General features: G+C 43.5%; 1 protein-coding gene across 1 annotated transcript in view; it reads left to right on the top strand.

Annotated features, from left to right (window-relative positions):
• STAC (SH3 and cysteine rich domain) overlaps window positions 1-19,299 on the top strand; it is a 341,487-nt gene extending 322,188 nt beyond the window's left edge. The window contains exons 9-11 of the mRNA XM_068236530.1: window positions 5,590-5,641; window positions 16,855-16,992; window positions 18,608-19,299. Of these exons, the coding sequence (XP_068092631.1) occupies window positions 5,590-5,641; window positions 16,855-16,992; window positions 18,608-18,706 (289 nt within the window). The 3' untranslated portion in view covers window positions 18,707-19,299. The remainder of the gene's footprint in view (window positions 1-5,589; window positions 5,642-16,854; window positions 16,993-18,607) is intronic.
• Window positions 19,300-20,952: the final 1,653 nt, after the last annotated feature.

Here is a 20,952-nt window from a genome sequence, read left to right on the forward strand (position 1 = left end):
GTTGTCTAAATGTGTAAACTTTATTGCAGAATCAGAGAATAAGAGGGTTACATTTATCTAGTTTATTTTATTCCCAGATGCTTCAAAAATGCATACATATTTTAGCCAACTACCTGTGCCCAACTGTTGCCAATTGTAGTAGAATGATAAAAATGTATTGAAAAGTAATAGAATAGAATAATATTATGAATATAACCAGGATTTCCACAGTATACCAAGCAAGTACATATAAATAAGTGGCAGTAGGAGCCACACTATGCCACAGGGGGACACATTTACTGTATAGAAAACAAGCAAAGTGTACATTATTTAAACCAGGATATTCAGTAGGGTTCATATTGAAGATCCATCAGCATGCCTTCTGTAGCAGGAACTTATCACAGCCCCCCATATACTGTATATCTCATTAAACACAATAACAGAAAATGGACAGTGACACCTCATCACTTGACTTCATGAACCTGAAGTTGGGGTTTGAAAATATCAACCATATGTTCATTAATGAGTCTTCTCTACATTCCTTTAGTTCTCTCCTATATAATAGGCGCCATGTTTACCCAGTAAAGTGGAACAGATATATCACCCCCTCAGTTTCACAAGTTTTACATAATGTCATACCCGAATCATTTAATTCTTCTTTAGGCTCTCATTTACTTTTAAAAATGTATGTTGTGCTTGTATTACAGATTGCTATCATAAAGCCATTCATTTAGGCTTTCATTAGAGTTAAAGTGTAACTCCAAAACAGTTGTATGGTTAGTTAGAAAATATGCTGTATATGCTATTAAAGCGCAATCCTTTTGATATGTATTATTATTAAAATATTTTTTTTCAATTCAGTCTAGCCAGCTGTGATTTTCTAGATAAATGGAGTTATGCTTCATTGAAGCCATACCAACACTTCACTGTTTGATGGATGCAACAGCTCCAAGTTTTCTCTTTCTCCACTTCTTCTGTAGTGTGTTTAATTTATTCAGGTTGGAATATTGGGATTGGGAGTGTCATATACAGGCACACCCAGCATGGTTCACTTTCAGTACACCTATAGATGAGCAACATTCCAAATGGAATATTTGCAATTTATATAGATGTCTTGGAAGAAATTTTCATTTATGTCACAAAAGTGAAGTAATACTTGCACTTGGTTAGGCAAATACTTTTAGCAAGGGGAAAAATCCACAAGACAGACTTTTCAACCAATACATACCACCAGTACATACCAGTTTGCTAAGGTCTGAAGCTACCTTAGGAATCTTTGGCAGGTTCAGGTGGCGATAGTTTATTGGTTGTAGGTGTCTTTTTACTTATACTTTTTTTCCAAAGATGACCACATCTTACACTGACAATGCTGAACAAATTGACTGTTTTCCTTGCTCCTTAAAGTGTTTTTACTTTTACTGTTTTTTAAAGACATATCTGTAATTATTTGGGAAGAGTTCAGTGTTCCCTGTAGTAGCCTCATACTCAGGACCGAGCACTGTTAATTCAGCGCAGGAGATTTGGGCGCAGCCGGCGTCACAATAGGTTTTAATAATCATTACGGCTATAACTGTGCTCAGTGAGTAATTTGGATGATCTCAAAAGACGGTGCTCAATTTACTTTTAGAACACTGTAATTCGGCAGCCAGCAATAGCAGGAAGCCGAATTACATCATTCCCCACTATCCTTGGCGGCCTGGAGGGGGAATAGTAATTAACGCCGCTGAGACTTGCGCAGGAGCAGGGAAAGCTATTTATTGCTTTATCCTGCTTCCAAATCTCCTGGCGGCTACTTCATAGTTATGCCTCAGGAATGCTTAGGTGATAAGCAGAGAGAGATCAGGAGCCCAATGATTAATGGATTTGGTAATTGTATGTATATATTGGGTTGCAGGTCATTGCAATCACCGTATAAGCCTGCGGGAAATTAACCGTCCCAGCTCTGTTTTCCAGGCCCTGCCAGATACTAAATGGTCACTCTCCTAGGTTTATAGTTTAGAGGGGAAAAAACTATAACCTCCAAAGGAGGTCTGACTGGATACTCGTAGGGTTGGAGGCGCATGATGTATGAAAAAATAATATTTTATAGACTTCTAATGTTGGTAAATGAGTGGTACTCTTTGACCTCTCTAGAAGATAGGATACCAGTAAAACTGGAAAAATATGTATCCAGAACACAAAATAGACTATGCATGTCACAGGTGCTAGCCCGCTTCCTCAGTTTAATACACAGTACCTTGCAGCAAAGTGGACAAGGTACTATACCCTGTCCACTTTTCTGCAAGGCACTGTATATTGACCTGAGGAAGCGAGCTAGCCCTCATGAAACGCATCGTCTATTTTGTGTTCTGGATACATATGTTTCCAGCATTACTGGTATCCTATCTTCTGGTAAGGTAAAAAAGTGTCTTTCATTACAATATAAGAAGTCTACAGAATACTATTTTTAAATACCTTGGGGGTCTCCATCCCTACGAGTATCTGTAATTACACTTGTGTTTTCTAATGCCTGCTCCTTGACTCTGCATGTTTCATTGTGAAATATGTCTTCCTTTGCCAGCTGATGTGAGTGATTACTCTAAATACCGAATATGCAGAACCATTATTCCTATGGGTGTGCTGGATCCCTGCTTCTTATGAAATGAATCTTACTGAAGTAAAGCAGGTGGGGTGTAAAAAAATTAAACATGTTTTACCTGCTTTGTGCAGACCTATGAACCAATGAAACAGAAGAGAATTATGGGTAACCAAGACATATATTGTAACTAAGCTGGCCAGCAACTTTCATAAACAAGTTATAGCAGTGGTAGACTAAAGTTAACATTGACTTTGATATTTTCTTCCAATTGAACGGTTCTGAAAAAAAAAACATGCTAATGTCTTGGCATCTGCCACCTGTGTGTGACTTCCACAGCAGTTCAGTGATGTATATAGTGCTGTGACTTTCTTCTCCCTGAGCCAGGAACTAGGACACGCAGAAGAGAGGTCTGCTGCTCAGCACCAAATCTAATCTGCCACCTGCGATATTCCTACATTTTATTCATGGCCCAAGTAAAATAACAGTGACAGCTAAGCTGATGCTAAAATAATTATTACCGAAAGTCCATTGACCGTATGCCAGCTGAGACTTCACTGCTGTGTGCTGAACATTTAGAAGGAAAAACACTACATTTTGTTATATTGCATTCATATAATAGGGGCCATCAAGAAAGACAATCAAAAATTAGAAATGTAGAATTAGAATATGTAGAATTCGAAATGTCGAATTAGAAGAATTATTCTTACATTTTTCTTGCAATTTATTAAATCGTAATTTTTTTTGCAGTTCTATGTAATACTAGTAAAAAGGCCCGCCCTAGGTCACAGCCGCTACCCATTGTCCAACCCGACCCCCCCCCCCCCCCCCGCAATGCGCGCTTGTAGGCGCCCCGCTTGCTTGTTCCCCACCACTGTCTGAAGTATATTCCCACAGGGAGCTGCTTGCTTGGCAGTTGGACAAAGCTGTTATTTCCCACAATGCAATGAAAACCTCTGTGCACCAAAGAAAGCAAACTGTCAGGTCCGGCCCTGTGTCCTAACTGCCCTGGCTGCACACATGCTCAGTGCAAACAAGCCAGGGACACACAACCATTCAGTTGATGATGCAGGGACACTTGCATTTTATTGTATAGGATGTCCCATGAATGAAAAATAAATTACAATAGAGGGTTTATTTACTAAATGATGGTAAAATGCCATGCGCAGATAGTGCATAGCAATTGTATTAATAGTTACACAAGCATGCATAATGCATGTAGTGCAACTCATATTATGCTTATACTGCAAACGTTACTTCTATAGGGGTCTTTATGCTAGTATATGTTATAACAGTAACATACACATAATGCACTATGTGCAAGTTACTTTGGTTCCATAAACATCAGTAAAACTGCAGTCTGTGCATGTAATTTTACTGTCACTTAGTGGATCAACCATGTAGAAACTAACTAAAATATAGTCTAGCTGTGTACAAACTTGTAGTAGGTATAAGATTAACTACACATGATCATAAGCAATCTTAATTGATATACACATAATATCAATAGCAGAACCGCAAGTAATCTAAAAACACACACCAATTTGAATAAAATGTGTTGCAGAAAAGCAATACTAATGCTAACACTACAAGGATAGAGTAAAATCCTGTGTGGCCAATGAAACTTGTTCCTCACAAATGACTCAGTAAAAACGTAAATTTTTCCACTGGACCCCACAACAGGAGACGACAAGATCAACGCACAAGGCCGTGAGAACATGCCAATATCTCAGCCTTTAGGGCCCGTTTCCACTTTTCCAATTAGCCAGGCTGTTAACCATGATGGGTGGGTTGAAGGACGCCAAAGCATCATGGCTAACAGACTGGCTGGTCAAGTAAACAGCCGCAGTGGAGAAAAGTAAATGGTGGTTACATGCCGCGGCTACAAGCTTGAATAGTCCGATTGCCGACGGGGCGGTGAAGAGGTGGTGAGTGCTGCTATGCACCTTGGGATAATGTGGAACGCGTTTGACAGAATAAGTTATTGACCAACTAAAGGCAGAGCAGTGCAAGCAGCCATTGGTTTAAAGTAAGAAGGGATAACAGCCAGCTCTCTTTACCGTGGAAGGTGCATATGTCTTATGTAAGTTATGTAATAAGGGGTTATCCCTAATAAGGACTTATACAGAAGATATAAGCTGCCATTTAAAGGATACCCGAACTGACATGTGACATAATGAGATAGACATGTGTATGTACAGTGCCTAGTACCCAAATTACTATGCTGTGTTCCTTTTTTTTCCCCTCTGCCTGAAAGAGTTAAATATCAGGTATGCAAGTGGCTGACTCAGTCCTGACAGGAAGTGACTACAGTGTCACCCTCACTGATAAGAAATTCCAACTATGAAACACTTTCCTAGCAGAAAATGGGTTCTGAGAGCAAGAAAGTGGTAACAAAGGGGAATTTCTTATCAGTGAGGGTCACACTGTAGTCACGTCCTCAGTCAGGACTGAGTCAGCCACTTACATACCTAATATTTAACTCTTTCAGGCAGAGAAAGAAAAAAAGGAACACAGCATAGTTATTTGTGTGCTAGGCACTGTACATACACATGTCTATCTCAGCATGTCACATGTCACTTCGGGTATCCTTTAAGGACTTGTGTTCCCCGGAGTATCCTGAAATACATATTGGAAAGAGCACATTACCCTATAACCTGGCCAAGGACTGTATGATGTATGTGTGAGGTTGCATGGATGTGAGGAGCGCTCTAATATTCCAAGCAGGCAGTTTTTTTAGGGGGGAGGGAGTTGTATTGAGGGGTTTTATATGTGTTTGATACTACAATAAAATTGTTATGCATTGTGAGAAATTGGAACATTGGTTTTTGGTCAGTGTGATACTAGCCAAAATTAGCTTGGCTGGTAGAGGTGCAATTTTGGAGTGAGAGTTTGGCAGTGAATGGTTTAAAATGATGGTTTCATCCAATTTAAATATGACTTTCTAAAGAAGCTTATAATACTTTACAATATACCATTATTTTATGTCTCCTGAAAGACATATGCAAAACATTGATATATTTTTCTATTTACAGGCCAGGTGATAAAATTAGTATACTGGATGATTCAAATGAAGATTGGTGGAAGGTAATATGAAACTGATGACTGTACAGTATGTATATGAATGTGTTACTGTGACAGTAGCAATTATCTCTGTGTTGACTAAGTGAATGCTGGTGGTGATTGAACAATCATCCAAACAGCTGCTAGTTGTTTTACTATTCTCAACTTCTGCTTTCTGGTTGGGACTAGTTAGCATGATGGGAAAATAGTTTCTCAGCACTAGAGAACAATGCATAAGAGAGCATGCAAGCTGAGGCCTAAACAGGCATTACTATTATTATTATTTATTTATTTTTCTGTTTTAAGGATTGGAAGCGATCATTTTTAGCAAATTTAGTTTAAAGGACAACCGAGGTGACATGTGACATGATAAGTTAGACATGTGTATGCCAAGCACACAAATAACTAGGCTGTGTTCCTTTTTTTTCTCTGCCTGAAAAAGTTAAACATCAGATATGCAAGTGACAATTTCTGTCTGTTTATATATTAAACAAACTTTTGAGGCAATAAGGAATGGTGCATAGTGCATAATGCATAATGCATAATGAGAGCAGCTTAGTATAAAAGTGCAACATAATAAAGCAGAAACAAAAATAAAAACAAAACAGAATTAACCAAAAGACAATTAGTTCGAATAACACAGCAAGCAGTTGGGTCGTTGAATGCAATACAAATATGCAGACTGTCGTCCGGGAGCTAAGAACATCAACTAGGGTTGATTTGAAAATCAATAGGGGAGAGACATCAAGGTTAAATGGACCCTGAGCTGTGTCCTAAAATTGGACTTACCTGAAGCGTCCTTCAGCCCACCGTAGCGAGGTCCCTGGAAACCTCCTGGCCCCCTCCGTGGTCCTGCGCATGTGCAGTTCTGTCTTTAGAGGATGCCAGGGACCTCGCAGGCTACAGTGAGCGGCTGGAGGAAGCCCCGGGTAAGTCCTGTTTTCTGTTTTAGGACACAGCTCAGGGCCCTTTTAAAAACCTCTTTAGGCAAGCCGCTGATGTCTAGACCAAGTGCTCTCTATTTAAAGTGTATACACCAGTGAACAGATAGAAACATATATTTATACATAACAGCTAAAGTACCTGGGGACAAGTTGTTAGGGAGAGACAGCAGAGCCTGAGAGGCAGTCATAGAAATAGGAGCCTTAAGGACCTCCTCAAATAAGGCTCGCCATGTGCCTCAGAAATTAGTCACAAATGGGCATTCCCAAAATGTTTGTATCGGGATCCCACATTTCTGTATCCCCTAAAGCAGAGTGGCGAAACTTTGTAACCTAACAGGAGTATAGTACCAACAGAACATTAATTGACAGGGGAGTCTTTGATATTTGATCAGATTTCACTATTTTGGCCACAGAAAGCAGGGATTTCCACTATGACTGTGTTAATTGAAGGCCCAATTCCCACTCCCAAGCTCTCATATGGGGTAATTTAACCTCATCCCTGACATTAATTAATAGGCTTGGTTTCAGAACTCGTAAGGTCTTGGGAGGGAGGAGAGGGAAGTCATGAGATGCCTGATTTGGCATTAATAAAATGCCTAAACCTTAACTGGTGGAAAGAGATATATCTGCCCCCCTGCCAAAACTTGGCTGGGGAAGTCAGGCCCTGGTCTCTGCACCAAGAAAAAGTCCTGCAGCCTGGAAAAAGTGAGGGAGAAGCTAGGGTTGCCTAAGAAGGACATCTGGGAGAGAGAGCAGAAGCCAATTTAAATCAAGTGGCAATAGTAAGCCACGACCTAGCTGAACAATCAACCACCTCATTTAGCCTAGATGAGTGACCACGCGACTAGTCACCACGGTGATAAGTGAGGGTAAATGGTAAGGGTGAATGGCTCTGGCCTCAAATTGCCACCATGTAGGTGGAGCCTCCAGTCCAAATTCTGTCCTAGCTTTTCAGGAGGGTTAGTAGTGCCATAGGCTGGGGAGGCCAATGCCGCCCAACAATAGGCTTCTAAAAAGAATCTGAGCTCAGACAACAGCCGGTCTATTATTCCAAATCTAATGACTGATTTGGGCCTTTCAAAGGGGTGAGGACTTGTTTGGGGAAGGTAATTGGCAAATCTAGAATAAGTACAGCAACTTGGACAAAATAATCATCTAATGCTGTGCATACACGAGTCGACCCGGCGGCTCGATTAGCCGCCGGATCGACTCCCGCCGCGTCCTCGACCTGTCCCTGCTTGCCGGCGGCCGGATCCACTCCCGCTCGTCCCCACGGGCACTCCTTATCTTCCACTCGATTCCCCGCTATTGTCCGCCCGTGGAGATCGAGCGGGGCATCGGTCCGGCGAGTCATCAGACCTGTCGGAAATTATCAATGGAGCCATCAGCGGCTCGATTGATAAGGGCGCATCGGCCTGTGTATGCCCAGCATTACAGACAGAGCCAAGCACCGCAGCCAAGAAACCTTATACTGCAGCCAACTTTTAAGCATAGTAGTAAAGGGATGAAAACAAGGGGATAAGAGTAGAGGCTAGCAGAGCTGGGGGTTTTAAAGGTGGACATCCTAATCAGTTGATTAAAAGAGTTATGTGTCGCATCAGAAATTAACAGCTTAACAATCATATGATGGAAAGTACAACCTTTAATGCCCAAGTCTTTTTTTTCATCACTTCTGCTCAGATTTTGATTTATGCATGAATCCCACGTTGTAGATGGGTTATACATAGTTAATCATGTATAAATGATTTACTTTTGGACAACTCTGCATTTGGATATATAGTATAGAAAGGGACGGTTCTTAGATGAGGTAAGGGGAAGGGCATGCCTCAGGGCTGCAGCAAATATGGGACAACACTATGACAAACAGGGAAGTACACCAGGAAGTGCACCCATTGTGAGAAACGGCTCACTGGCCACTCAAAGTCCCCCTTTCTCTATCCCTCCCTCCATTCTACAACAGCTAGTGGCATGCTCACTCACCAGCTCCATGTATTCCAGCGCTGACGTCACTCTTCAGTGCTGCCCCAGCATCCTCTTCATGGGTACAGTGCTCACACGCAGAGTGAAGCACTGTAACCATGGAGAGGAGGCTGGGGGCACCGCTGAAGAGTGTCGTCAGCACACTCAGCACACACAGCCTCTCATAGGTCCTGCTTGCCGCTGCTGAGGAAGGGAGCCAACACCACTATGAATGGAGGAAGAGAAGTACACAATGTGTATATAGACATACATATAAAGTAGCAAGAAAAAGTATGTGAACCCTTTGGAATTATGTGTATTTCTGCACAAATTGGTCAAAAAATGTGATCTGATCTTCAAGTCACAATAATAGACAATCACAGTCTGATTAAACTAACACCACACCAATAATTAAATATCTCCATGTTTTTATTGAGCACACCATGTAAACATTCACAGTGCAGGTGAAAAAAGTATGTTGACTCCTAGACTAATGACATCTCCAAGAGAGAATTGGAGTTAGGTGTCAGCCAGCTGAAGTTCAATCTGTGCAGAAATCCAAATAGTTTATACAAAAGTGTAACATAAACCAACAAAAATATATAATAACAAAAACAGTACTGTATATTTTCTACATGGAGACAACTTTTTATGAATGAAATGTTGTAACTCGAGTCGTTTGTAAGTACTGTTAGGGATTCTATAGGGAAGAGCAAACTGAGGGCTCAAGAAACATAATTGGCATGTGTTTGACCAACTCTAAAGCCCCATAGACACACTAGATGAAACTCAGCTGAGGTGGCCTATGATGATTGCCAAGAATCCAGTGTTTGTACAGCAACTCCCCACCCTCCTTGGCCACTCGGCAATCGATCCATCTGGCAGATCGCTTTAGCCAAGCAATGGCTGAGAGCATTGCTCTCCCCACTTACCCCGCCTGCCATGTGACACCACTCCCATGCTGTTCCATCAACCCTTCAACCCCACCTTATAGCAACATACTGCGTCACTAGCCTGCAGTCTCTACTGCCATGCAATGTTGTCTGAGGGATTCCCAATTCCTGCCGGGTGATATGCCTCCTACTACCACTACTACTACCTCTCCTAGTACTCCTTCTCCTCCCCCTGTATGAGGCTATATGGCTTTGCAGCCATTAGCAAAGCAGAGGCATATTGTTCTATTTCCCATGCATATCCCCCAGTTGGTTGGGCAGGTAATACAGGGAAGTTTTTTACTGTAGGTATAATTGAGCTGACATCGTTTTGTATACATGCTTGCACAAGGTGTCAGTCAAATTTGTTTTTTAAAAAAAGGAGTAAAGCCATAAAATCCCCCCCCCCCCCCCAAGAATTATGAATCTCTTATATCCCATGCATGCTGTTATTAGTAAAATTGTGGGGAATAAAGGCAGAAGAACACTGCCCTTCTCCTTCTTGTAAAACAGCCATGTACAATGTAAAAATGTAAAGGATGAGGGTCTCATCTTAACCTCAGCTGCACACGAGGAATTTAGGTAAGAGATTAAGGGGGCTTATGTGGAATCTGGAAGTCCTCTTTTAAATAAGGGGCTCTCAGATATCTGATATCTATATCTCCAAATAAATAGGCGAAATAGTCAATTTTGACTGTCTACACTAAGTTATCAAAAAGTTAGAATATACTCACTGTTTAAAAAGTGTTTAATGAAATTAACTTTATCTGTTATTCTTCAGTTTTTCATCTGTATTTCTCCTATTTTTGTTCACTATTTCGTTAGAGATGTAGCGAACGGTTCGCCGGCGAACGGTTCCAGGAGAACTTTGGTGGTTCGCGTTCGCCTGCACCAGGCAAACTTTTGCGGAAGTTCGATTCGCCCCATAATGCACTATGAGGGTCAACTTTGACCCTCTGCATCACAGTCAGCAGGCACATTGTAGCCATTCAGGCTACACTAAGCCCTGGAGCCCCCCCCCCCCTTATATAAGGCAGCCTCCGGCGGCCATTACAGTCACTTGTCTGCCTGCTATTAGACAGACTAGGGCGAGCTGCTGCAGATTGTTCTCCTAGAGACAGATTAGTTAGGTTCTTGGCTGCTTAGCTTGCTCCTGGCTGATTATTATTGCTTTTATAGCACCCCTCAACAGCTCTTTTCAGAGCTAATCCTGTACTTTTTTTTTTTCTGTGTGTGAAACTGACACTTTTGTTGCAGGCACAGCCTTGCTAATTCATAGTGTGTGTGCCACTGCCAGCAGCCCAGCACATTCAGTGACTACCTGTGTGTGTGACAGGGAGCTGCACATTGTACTACCCAGTACTGCATATACCCAGTACCTGTTGTGTTTACTTAACCCACCTCATCACTGCATATACCTACCTGTTGTGTTGAGTGAACCCAGCTCACTGCATCTAACTACCTGTTGTGTTGAGTGAACCCAGCTCACTGCATCTAACTACCTGTTGTGTTGAGTGAACCCAGCTCACTGCATCTAACTACCTGTTGTGTTGAGTGAACCCACCTCACTGCATCTAACTACCTGTTGTGTTGAGTGAACCCAGCTCACTGCATCTAACTACCTTTATTGTTCAGTTAACCCAGCTCACTGCATCTAACTATCTGCTGTGTTGAGTGAACCCACCTCACTGCATATAACTACCTGGTGTGACGAGTGAACCCAGCTCACTGCATATACCTAGCATCACCCAGAGATGGACAAAATGGACAAACCAGGTAGAGGAAGAGGTAGAGGCAGACCCAGAGGAAGGCCACCAGGCACCGGCAGGTCTGTGCGAGGTGGTGTTGCTGTGATTTCGTGCGGACCTGGCCCACAATACAGTGCTCAGAAGAAGGCACGTGCCATCACTTCCCAAGATCAGGACGTGTTTGACTATTTAACACAGAACACCTCATCTCCCGCAGCCAGTGCCATCAGCGCTAGTACAAGCACCACATCCGCTGTATTTGACACTTCGCAGGAGTTATTTGGTGGTGGTGGTGGTGGTGAAATCACTGATTCACAGCCACTACTGCAACAACAAGAACAAGGCGCAGGTACAGCACCTCATACGTCTGAGTTAGGTGGCGATAGTATGGACGTAACGTGTGAGGAGGGGGATGATGAACCACCTGAAGTTGGTGCAGTTGAGGAGGTGTCTGAGGAAAGCGAAGCTGGCCAGGAGGATTATGATGACAATTATACGGATGCCACGTATGTTCCCAGTAGAGGAGATGACCAGGGGGACAGTTCAGAGGGGGAGTCAGAGAGGAGTAGGAGGAGACAACTCCATGATAGAAGCAGAGGGAGCCCATCCTCAGAAACAGCTGGGGGCAGTGTCCGGCCCAATGTATCACCAGCTATGGGCAGCCAGCCAACATGCCCTTCAGCGTCAGCTGCTGATGCCACCGTAGCGCCATCACCCCAGGGGGGCTCAGCGGTTTGGAAATGTTTTAACATGTGTGTCTCAGATCGGAGCAAAGCCATCTGTTCTCTCTGCCAGCAAAAATTGAGCCATGGAAAGGCCGACTCTCACATAGGGACAAGTGCCTTACGAAGGCACCTGGAGAAAAAGGCACACACAGCTATGGCAAGAACACCTGAGGAAAAGCAGCACCCAAAAGACAAGCCACCCTCCTTCTCCTCTTGCTCCTTCAGGTGCATCGTCTTCATCCGCTTTCTCCCTTGCACCTTCACAGCAACTCTCCTCCACACCGCCTCTTCCCTTGAGCGGTTCCTTCTCCTCTGCCCACAGCAGTACCCAGCTGTCCGTAAAGGAAGTATTTGAGCGTAAGAAGCAAATGTCTGCCAGTCACCCTGTTGCCCAGCATCTGACAGCTGGCGTGGCGGAACTATTAGCTCGCCAGCTATTACCATACAAGCTGGTGGAGTCAGAGGCTTTCCGTGGGTTTGTGGCCATTGGTACACCGAAGTGGAAGATACCAGGCCGCAATTATTTTTCACAAAAGGCCATACCCAAACTGTACCGTGCAGTTGAGAGGCAAGTGGTGTCATCTATTGCGAAGAGCATTGGGTCAAGGGTCCACCTGACCATGCATGCCCGGTCTGCCAAGCACGGGCAGGGCCGCTACATTACATACACAGCCCATTGGGTGAACCTGGTGACCGATGGCAGCAAGCAGGGAGTACGTGGCTGCGCAGCGGACCGACTTGTCACACCTCCACGGCTTGCAGGCAGGCCTCCAGCCACCTCCTCTCCGTCTGCTACATCCTCTTCGCTGTCGTCATCCTCCTCCTCCTCCTTGGCTGGTGCAGCGATCTCCTCTCCAGCTACACACCCCAGGGCCTATGCTGCATGCCAGGTACGACGGTGTCACGCAGTGTTAGACATGTCTTGCCTCAAAGCGGAGAGTCACACTGGAGCAGCTCTCCTGGCTGCTCTTAACAAACAGGTGGGGCAATGGCTGACCCCGCACAAGCTTGAGATCGGCAACGTGGTGTGTGACAACGGCAGCAATCTAATTTCCGCATTGAATTTGGGAAGCTGACACATGTACCCTGCATGGCACATGTGCTGAATCTGGTCATGCAAAGATTTGTGTGCAAGTACCCAGGCTTAGAGGACGTCCTGAAGCAGGCCAGGAAGTTGTGTGGGCATTTCAGGCGGTCTTACACGGCCATGGCACGCTTTGCGAACATTCAGCGTAGAAACAACTTGCCGGTGAGACGCCTGATTTGCGATAGCCCGACTCGCTGGAATTCCACACTGCTGATGTTCTCTCGCCTGCTAGACCAGGAGAAAGCCGTAACCCAGTACCTGTATCATTACAGTACAAGGACACAATCTGGTAAGATGGGGATGTTGTGGCCCAACAACTGGACACTGATGCGAAATGCATGCAGGGTCATGGAGCCCTTTGAGGAGGTGACCAAACTGGTGAGTCGCGATGAGGATGCCATCAGCAACTTGATCCCCTACGCTTACTTCCTAGAGCGTGCCGTGCGTAGAGTGGTGGATACAGCTGTGGAGGAACGTGAACGAGAACAGTTACGGCAGCAGGAGTCGTGGGAGCGATTTACATCCGAACCAGATGTTTCCACAACACCTGTGGCAGCACAGAGGGGGGAGGAGGAGGAGGAAGAAAAGGAGTCGTGTGGGGAAGGAGAGGAGTCAGACTCTGATGATGATGATGAGGAAGGTGTTTCTGTGGAGGAGGAAGAGGCGGCGGAAGAAGAACAACCGCGGCAACCGTCACAGGGGGCTTCTGCTGCTCCACATTCCCGTGGTATTGTTCATGGCTGGGGGGAGGAAGAGGAGTTGCGTCCCGTCACTGAGGAAGAGCAAGAGGAGATGGAGAGTACGTCTGCATCCAGCTTTGTGCAGATGGCCTCTTTCATGTTGTCCAGCCTGTTGAGGGACCCCCGTATCAAAAAACTCAAGGCGAATGACCTGTACTGGGTGGCCACGCTACTAGACCCTCGGTACAGGCACAAAGTGGAGGACCTGTTACCAACTCAACACAAGGCGGAAAGGATGCAGCACTTGCAGAACAAGCTGTCGATGATGCTTTACAATGCGTTTAAGGGTGATGTGGCTGCACAACGCAATCAAGGTACCACTGGCAGTAACCCTCCTCCTCCCAAGTCCACTCAGGCAAGGACAGGACGCTCCAGCGATCTCAGGGTGATGTGGGACATGAGGACATTCTTTAGTCCAACTCCTTGCCATAGTCCTTCCGGATCCACCCTCCACCAACGCTTGGACCGGCAGGTAGCCGACTACCTGGCCTTGAGTGTGGATGTAGACACTGCGAATAGCGACGATGAACCCTTGGACTACTGATTGCGCAGGCTTGACCTGTGACCAGAGCTGTCCCAATTTGCCATACAACTTCTCTCTTGCCCTGCCGCAAGCGTCCTGTCAGAAAGGACCTTCAGTGCAGCTGGAGGCATTGTCACTGAGAAGAGAAGTCGCCTAAGTCACGACAGTGTTCATTACCTGACCTTTATCAAAATGAATGAGGCATGGATCACGGAGGGCTACTGCACGACCGAAGACTAAGTCAGTCCCCACACACAGCATCTCTGCCTGCAGGCCAATTGCCTTCTCCGCCACCACCAACAGGGTCCAGGACTCTAGACGGATTCCTGAATTTTTAAGGCCGCTGCTAGCAGCGGCCGCTACACTAATTTTTCTGGTGCGTGTACATGCCTGCCTAATTTTTCTGGCTGCACTGCGGGCGGCTGCAACAAAAAAACAAAAGGCATGTACATGTGCCCATCCCCCTTCGTGCTCATTACCTTGCTGCGGTGAAGGGGCTTGCGTATCACAATGAAGCAATGACCGCCGGCTATTTGAGTGTCTCGGGTGGGGGTGGGACACAAAAGATAATAAGGTCGTTGCTTCATTGTGGTCAGACCAAATTTGATCAGCTGGACAGTCACTGTTGTTCTATCATTTAGCTACCACTGCCCGGAGACCATATGGGCTTGAAAACCGCCACGGCTTACACTCTCGCCACGGTGCGCACCAGTCCAGCACGGCCGTCACTACGCAAACAGCTGTTTGCGGTGCGTTACACAGTGAGTTTGGTGTGTCAGTGTGAAGCAGAACTCTAATTACACTCCCTGATTGATGTATACACATGCAAGATGTTTTAAAGCACTTTAGGCCTGCAATTTAGCATTCAATGTGATTTCTACCCTTAAAACGCTGCTTTGCGTCACAACCAGATTTTTCCCCGGGACTTTGGGCATGTATCCCACTCCGCCATGCCCCCCTCCAGGTGTTAGACCCCTTGAAACATCTTTTCCATCACTTTTGTGGCCAGCGTAATTTTTTCTATTTTTCAAAGTTCGCCTCCCCATTGAAGTCTATTGTGGTTCGCAAACTTCTCCGCAAACCAAACCTTCCGCGAAGGTTCGCGAAGGTTCGTGACATCACTATATTTCGTCTGTTCTTTATCTGGAATTTCCCTGTGTTGTTTAAAGAATGGTGCTTCCACTGTGTGTTCACCTCAATTCCAGTTCCTGACCCCTCAGTGAGTGGGGGCACTGGCATATTTGAATTTGAATTACAAATATCGGAATTACAGTTGAACAACAGAAGAATAAAGGCTGAAAAAACATAACAATTGCAAAAGTGTATTTCATTAAAGGACACCTGAATTGAGGAATATGGAGGCATCCATATTTATTTCATTATGAACAATATCAGTTGACTTGCATCCTATTAATTTTTCATGCATCGGTAATGTCTAAATCACCCACCTGAAGCAAGCATGAGTCAAAAGCTTGAGTCAAACATCTGATCTGCATGCTTGTTCAGGATCTATGGCTATAAGTATTAGAGGCAGAGGATCAGCAGGATAGCCAGGCAATGTGCATTATTTATAACAATATAAATATGACACACAATTTTTTTTAACTTTTAACCTCTTAAGGTTATAAAGCAGAAATAGTAATGATTTATGCTTCCTGCATTAATACTACTACCATCGCTACCTATAAGCTTGCCTTAATTCCTTTAGGTTAACACCCATCTCTTTGTACCAGATGTTTATAGCCTCCTCATTCACTAATGTAATTGTGAAACCACTTCCTTATCGTATTCTTTATTACCTTAAATTTGATTTAGGATCATTCTTAGGATCAAACTCTTATTTTTCTAGTAGCTTAATATACTGTGTACTGTACAGAACCAATATTAATTCTTTCTTCTCTGAAATACACAGACACAGCAGGCTCAAACAGGCAAAAGAAACCCACTAACATTGTTAAAATGGGCAGCACAGTCCCACATGGGATAGCATGGGGGCATAGCAGTTAGTTGGTTAGTCCTATTGCTTTTCAGTTATTAAGTCCTATGCTCAATCCCTGGCCCAGACATTATCTTCATGGAGCTGTATGTTCTCCCTGTGTTTATGTGGGTTTTGACCAGACACCGTTTCTTTCATATATCCTCAAAACAAATTAAGTTAAATGATTCCTCCCTATATTGGCTTTGATAGAGTCTAGATTGTGAGCTCTTCTGACAGACAGAGACATGAAAGTGCTGTGGAAGGTGTTAGCAATATATAAGTAGTAATTATAATTCAACTGTAGGATGTTAGTTATCAAACGACTACATCAATCGCAATCATTGTATTGAATGCTGTGGTTACATGCTTGTATTAAACAATAGTATACTAGAAAATTCTATTTAAATATACAGTATGGTGTATGAATATAAATAGGTAAAAATCAGAGCCAACTAGCCAGCCAGCAGAGATTCAGTATCCCTAGAGAAGGTGTCAATATGGGCCTTTTCATGTTTGAATTGAGGATTCCAAAACCTGTATTGCATTTCACAGTTTTGTAATGCACAGACAGTTGACATATAACTTATTTTTTTCTTTGCAGGGTAGAATAGAAGACAGAATTGGGTATTTTCCTGCTAATTTTGTACAGAAAGTACAAACCACTGAGAGACTTTATCGATGTACAAGAACATTCATTGGATGCAAAGAACAAGGGCAGATAACACTTAAAGAAAATCAGGTACATTACTCAGGCATTGTAACGATCGGTGTAACACAGAGAGGGTCTGATTACCGGTGATCTGCAGTATCACCGAGAATGCAGAATATACCCGATTATTGATGATCTGCAGTATCACCGATAATCCAATATATATTCTAACCTCTGGACACCTGAGAGATAAGACTGTTTTGGTGTAACAGTAATACTTTGAGTATTGCACCTTAGGAGAAGGTACAGAAGCAGTAAGGAGTACTGCACAGAAGTAAGTTCCTTCCGTATGCCTAGACTCTCCCGGGGGAGGAGCTAGGCTGATGGTAGGAAGGACAGAACGTGAGTGACACCAGAGAGAGGGTGTCACTAACAGGTCTGGGAACTGCCTCTAACAGTAAGGCCAGTTCTCGAGGTCGGGCAATCCAGGTCGTTAACACACAGACAGATATTGTACAGATTCAGGAGACAGATACGGAATCCAATAAACAGGCAGGGTTTGGCAACGGAGTATCAGAATAGCGGGGTACAGAATCAGGAGGCAAATACAGAGTCCAGGAACGAGCAGAGTTTGGCAACAGGATATCAGAGATAGCAAGGTACAGAATCAGAGTTCAGCAGGATAGTCAGGCAGGCAGAAGGTCATAACAAATAATACAGTTCAATATTCCTAACGCTAAGGTGTGAGGTCCGTGATCGTCAACACCTTTGGAAACTATGCTAGAACACAGATACAGACAAGGCCTGAGTGCTACCACGTAGTGATCGCAACGCCAGACACCAGAGGAATGACCAGCACCCAGTATATATACACCAGTGCTCTCCAGCACCTCCCTTAAGTGCTGGACCAATGAAAGTTGCTGCAATTGTCAGCTGACCGGCCTAGTCAGCTGACCCTCCTCTGACTGCCATAAAGGCCCTGCCTCTCTGCGCGCGCACGCGTCCTCCTAAACCAGTGTGGACTATCAGTCCCAGCCACACCAGTCATGTGTTGTAATATTGTTGCTGTATGGGATGCGGAATCCGCCGCCACACTGTCTGAGCGTGCGGCGTTTCCTCCGCATCCCGCCCCACTGAGAGAAGCAGGCCTATGCGTACAAACCGCCGCGTCAGACGCGGTGGTTTCTCCGCATTCTGCTATGCCAGACGCAGAAACAGCCGCCTCATCCTGCGTCCATGCGGCGGCTTTTCCGCGTTTCCTCACAGGCATGTAGTTGCATGCTTAGAGCACAGCTGTCACAAATGGGGGTCAGGTGGGCATTATTGATAATTTGAATCACTATTAGGCCTAGTGCACACCATTCAGCATTCACTCCCAACTGAGGAGCAATCAGAACAAAATTATGTTGTTGTCTGCTAATTTGACCCAGAGCCTGGGGAAATGCTGCTGGCAGAGGATGGCATGGGTATGCCACTGTCATAGACAGGCTAGGCACACACAAACTTGGCAACTGTGGACAAAGGACTGGACAGGAGAGCAATCATGCATGTGTTAGTTGGTTTGGCATTCCTGTATAATTTTTTTTCCCCACCAATAAATAATATCTGTGAAAAATGTGATACACAATGATTCTGTATATACTACATCGACATAATTGTTCACTTTGTTTACTGTTTTTTCTTTCTTGGATAATTTTAAAACTAGATTTGCACAAGTACAGAAAAGGAGCACAACGGTTTTCTCAAAGTGAACAGTGGGAAGAAAAAAGGCTTTGTACCTGTGGACGTTTTGGAAAATATCTGAATATTATCATCCAGCATTGTTTCTGGTGAAGTTGGTCTGCATTGGGTGGCATCTCATGCGCAAGATGCAATAGGAGTCACACTGTGGCCACAATGGGGTGGATACACAGAAGAGAGATAAGAAATAGATGACTTTGTAGGACTGTTAAAATACTGAAAATAGATAATAATAGACTATGTAGTAGGACATTAAATAATAGGAGCTCTCCTAGTGTGTACAAAAATGCTGCAGTGGTGATAATCACATTAAATGAAGGAATAGCCTCTTTTTGTCTTAAAAATCCTGCTCTGCTCCGTGTCTTCATTAAAAAGGTCAGGTTTCAAAGAGTACTATCACAACTATGTTATTGCCTTTCTGGGACGAACTGTGCCTGCGATCATTTCTTAGTGTGACATAACTTCATTCCATTTTATACTTTATAAGGCGGTTTAGAAGATACCAGTGTTAATATACAGTATTTGAGTCAGGTGTATTATGTTTTCTTATCTGTGCTTGAGGCATAGATTATGGTCACACGTATTTACATGCTGGGATTTTTTGTGTGTACTACTATTATTTATTCAACAGCATACACAAACATACGTCACCCCTTTTAGGCCTTCATTGCATATTTAATTTAAATGTGAAAGAATTTTGATGATCCTTTCTATGTAATTTTTTTTCCATTTCAAAAGGTAAAACCAATGTTTGTTCTTCTATTTTGCTGGTATGGTTAGCTTATCCTATGAAAGAGACATTTTTAGCCCATTCTTTTGCCACTTTATAAAACCCTGATTGTTTATTCAGCCATTACCATTTTATTAAAGCTCAGGTCTATTTGAAAATGTTATTTTAGTTATTAACAGTGTGGAAACATTTTAAATATGTAGAACAGATACATGTTGCTGTCGTTTTCTTCCTGCTCCTGATACTACCAGAGACCTCCAGACTTCACAGTAGTGTCAGAAGATGTCCCAGAGATTAAAGTGGGAGGAAGTCTCCTTAGTGGGGACACAGAGAGCAGATGATCTAATAGATGTTTCTAATACTTACTCATATTATACAAGCCAACAAAAACCTTCCAGCTGAATTTCAGTTTTTAGGGCACAAAAAAAGCCAATTATCACTGTTATAGTCATAAGACGGTGGTTAGATGTGCAGGCACAATAAAGCCACCCTCCCTCAGGCGAGTGTTAGCAGTCAATGTTGGAAATCACAAGTTGAGCTTCCAAACTAAAGTTACAGTTTTGATATATATATATATATATATATATATATATATATATATATATATATATATATGCCTGTTTTGCATACTTAACTTATTTTATTCAGGTGTTTTATTCAGGTATGTTCAAAAAGACAGGTCAGTTCTAGGATTAATCTTTAGAGAAGCATTGGGACTGATTCACAAACATGATCACAGGAATTATCTTGCCTTACCTGTTTTTCACCGTATCTATACAGGAATGTAAATAGAAATTATGGTGCCCTCAAGGAAACGTGATGGAGCCCCACCTAATTTTAAATGACCTTCCTCCTATCCCGTAGTGACCCCCATAACTCCCCTCAACCATTCTGGTCACAACAAACTCTGCTCTGAAGGGTATACAAACAATCATTGACCCTCTGCATCAAAACACACTCATACCAAGCTGGAACTAGCAATTAAACAACTACTGTAGGTTGCAAAATAATACTTGGTTGCTAAAATGGAGGATATTACCTCCCAAAATTGATTGCATCCAACAACATTGTGTACTGGACCATTTCACCAGCATTGAGGTTCCATCCATAGAATTTATAGGCAGTTAACGGGAGTAACTGAAACAAGCACTCAGCTGACAAGGCGCCTCAGCGGAGGGGGTCCTGTGTTATTGAAGGCAAGGTAGGAGGTTGGAGTCCCCCTGGCCCTGATCCCGCCTGCAAATGTGGGGGCTGCTCCCCCATTATTAACACCACTGTGCCACTATATCTATATAAAAGTTTTTAAGTGCCCAACAAAAAAAAGTACTAAAAATGGAATGGAAAAAAATGGAAAGTGCTGAAAAGTTATTTTCTAGGTAGGTTGGGACATGGATAATGATAGCTAATTTATGAAATGAGTTGTGTCAATCTGCCCCATTATATCTTTTTTTTAAAAAAATCTGATCAAGAGTAAAGCAAATTATAGAACAAACCTTTTAAAAATCAGTTGTAATGTTGAGTAAAACCTGCTTGTGAAAATGATCAGTTTTCCAACTATTTCTATGGCAGCTCAGTATTGA

The sequence above is a fragment of the Hyperolius riggenbachi genome, chromosome 5 (assembly GCF_040937935.1).
Source record: "Hyperolius riggenbachi isolate aHypRig1 chromosome 5, aHypRig1.pri, whole genome shotgun sequence".
In the NCBI taxonomy this organism is placed as follows: Eukaryota; Metazoa; Chordata; class Amphibia; order Anura; family Hyperoliidae; genus Hyperolius; species Hyperolius riggenbachi.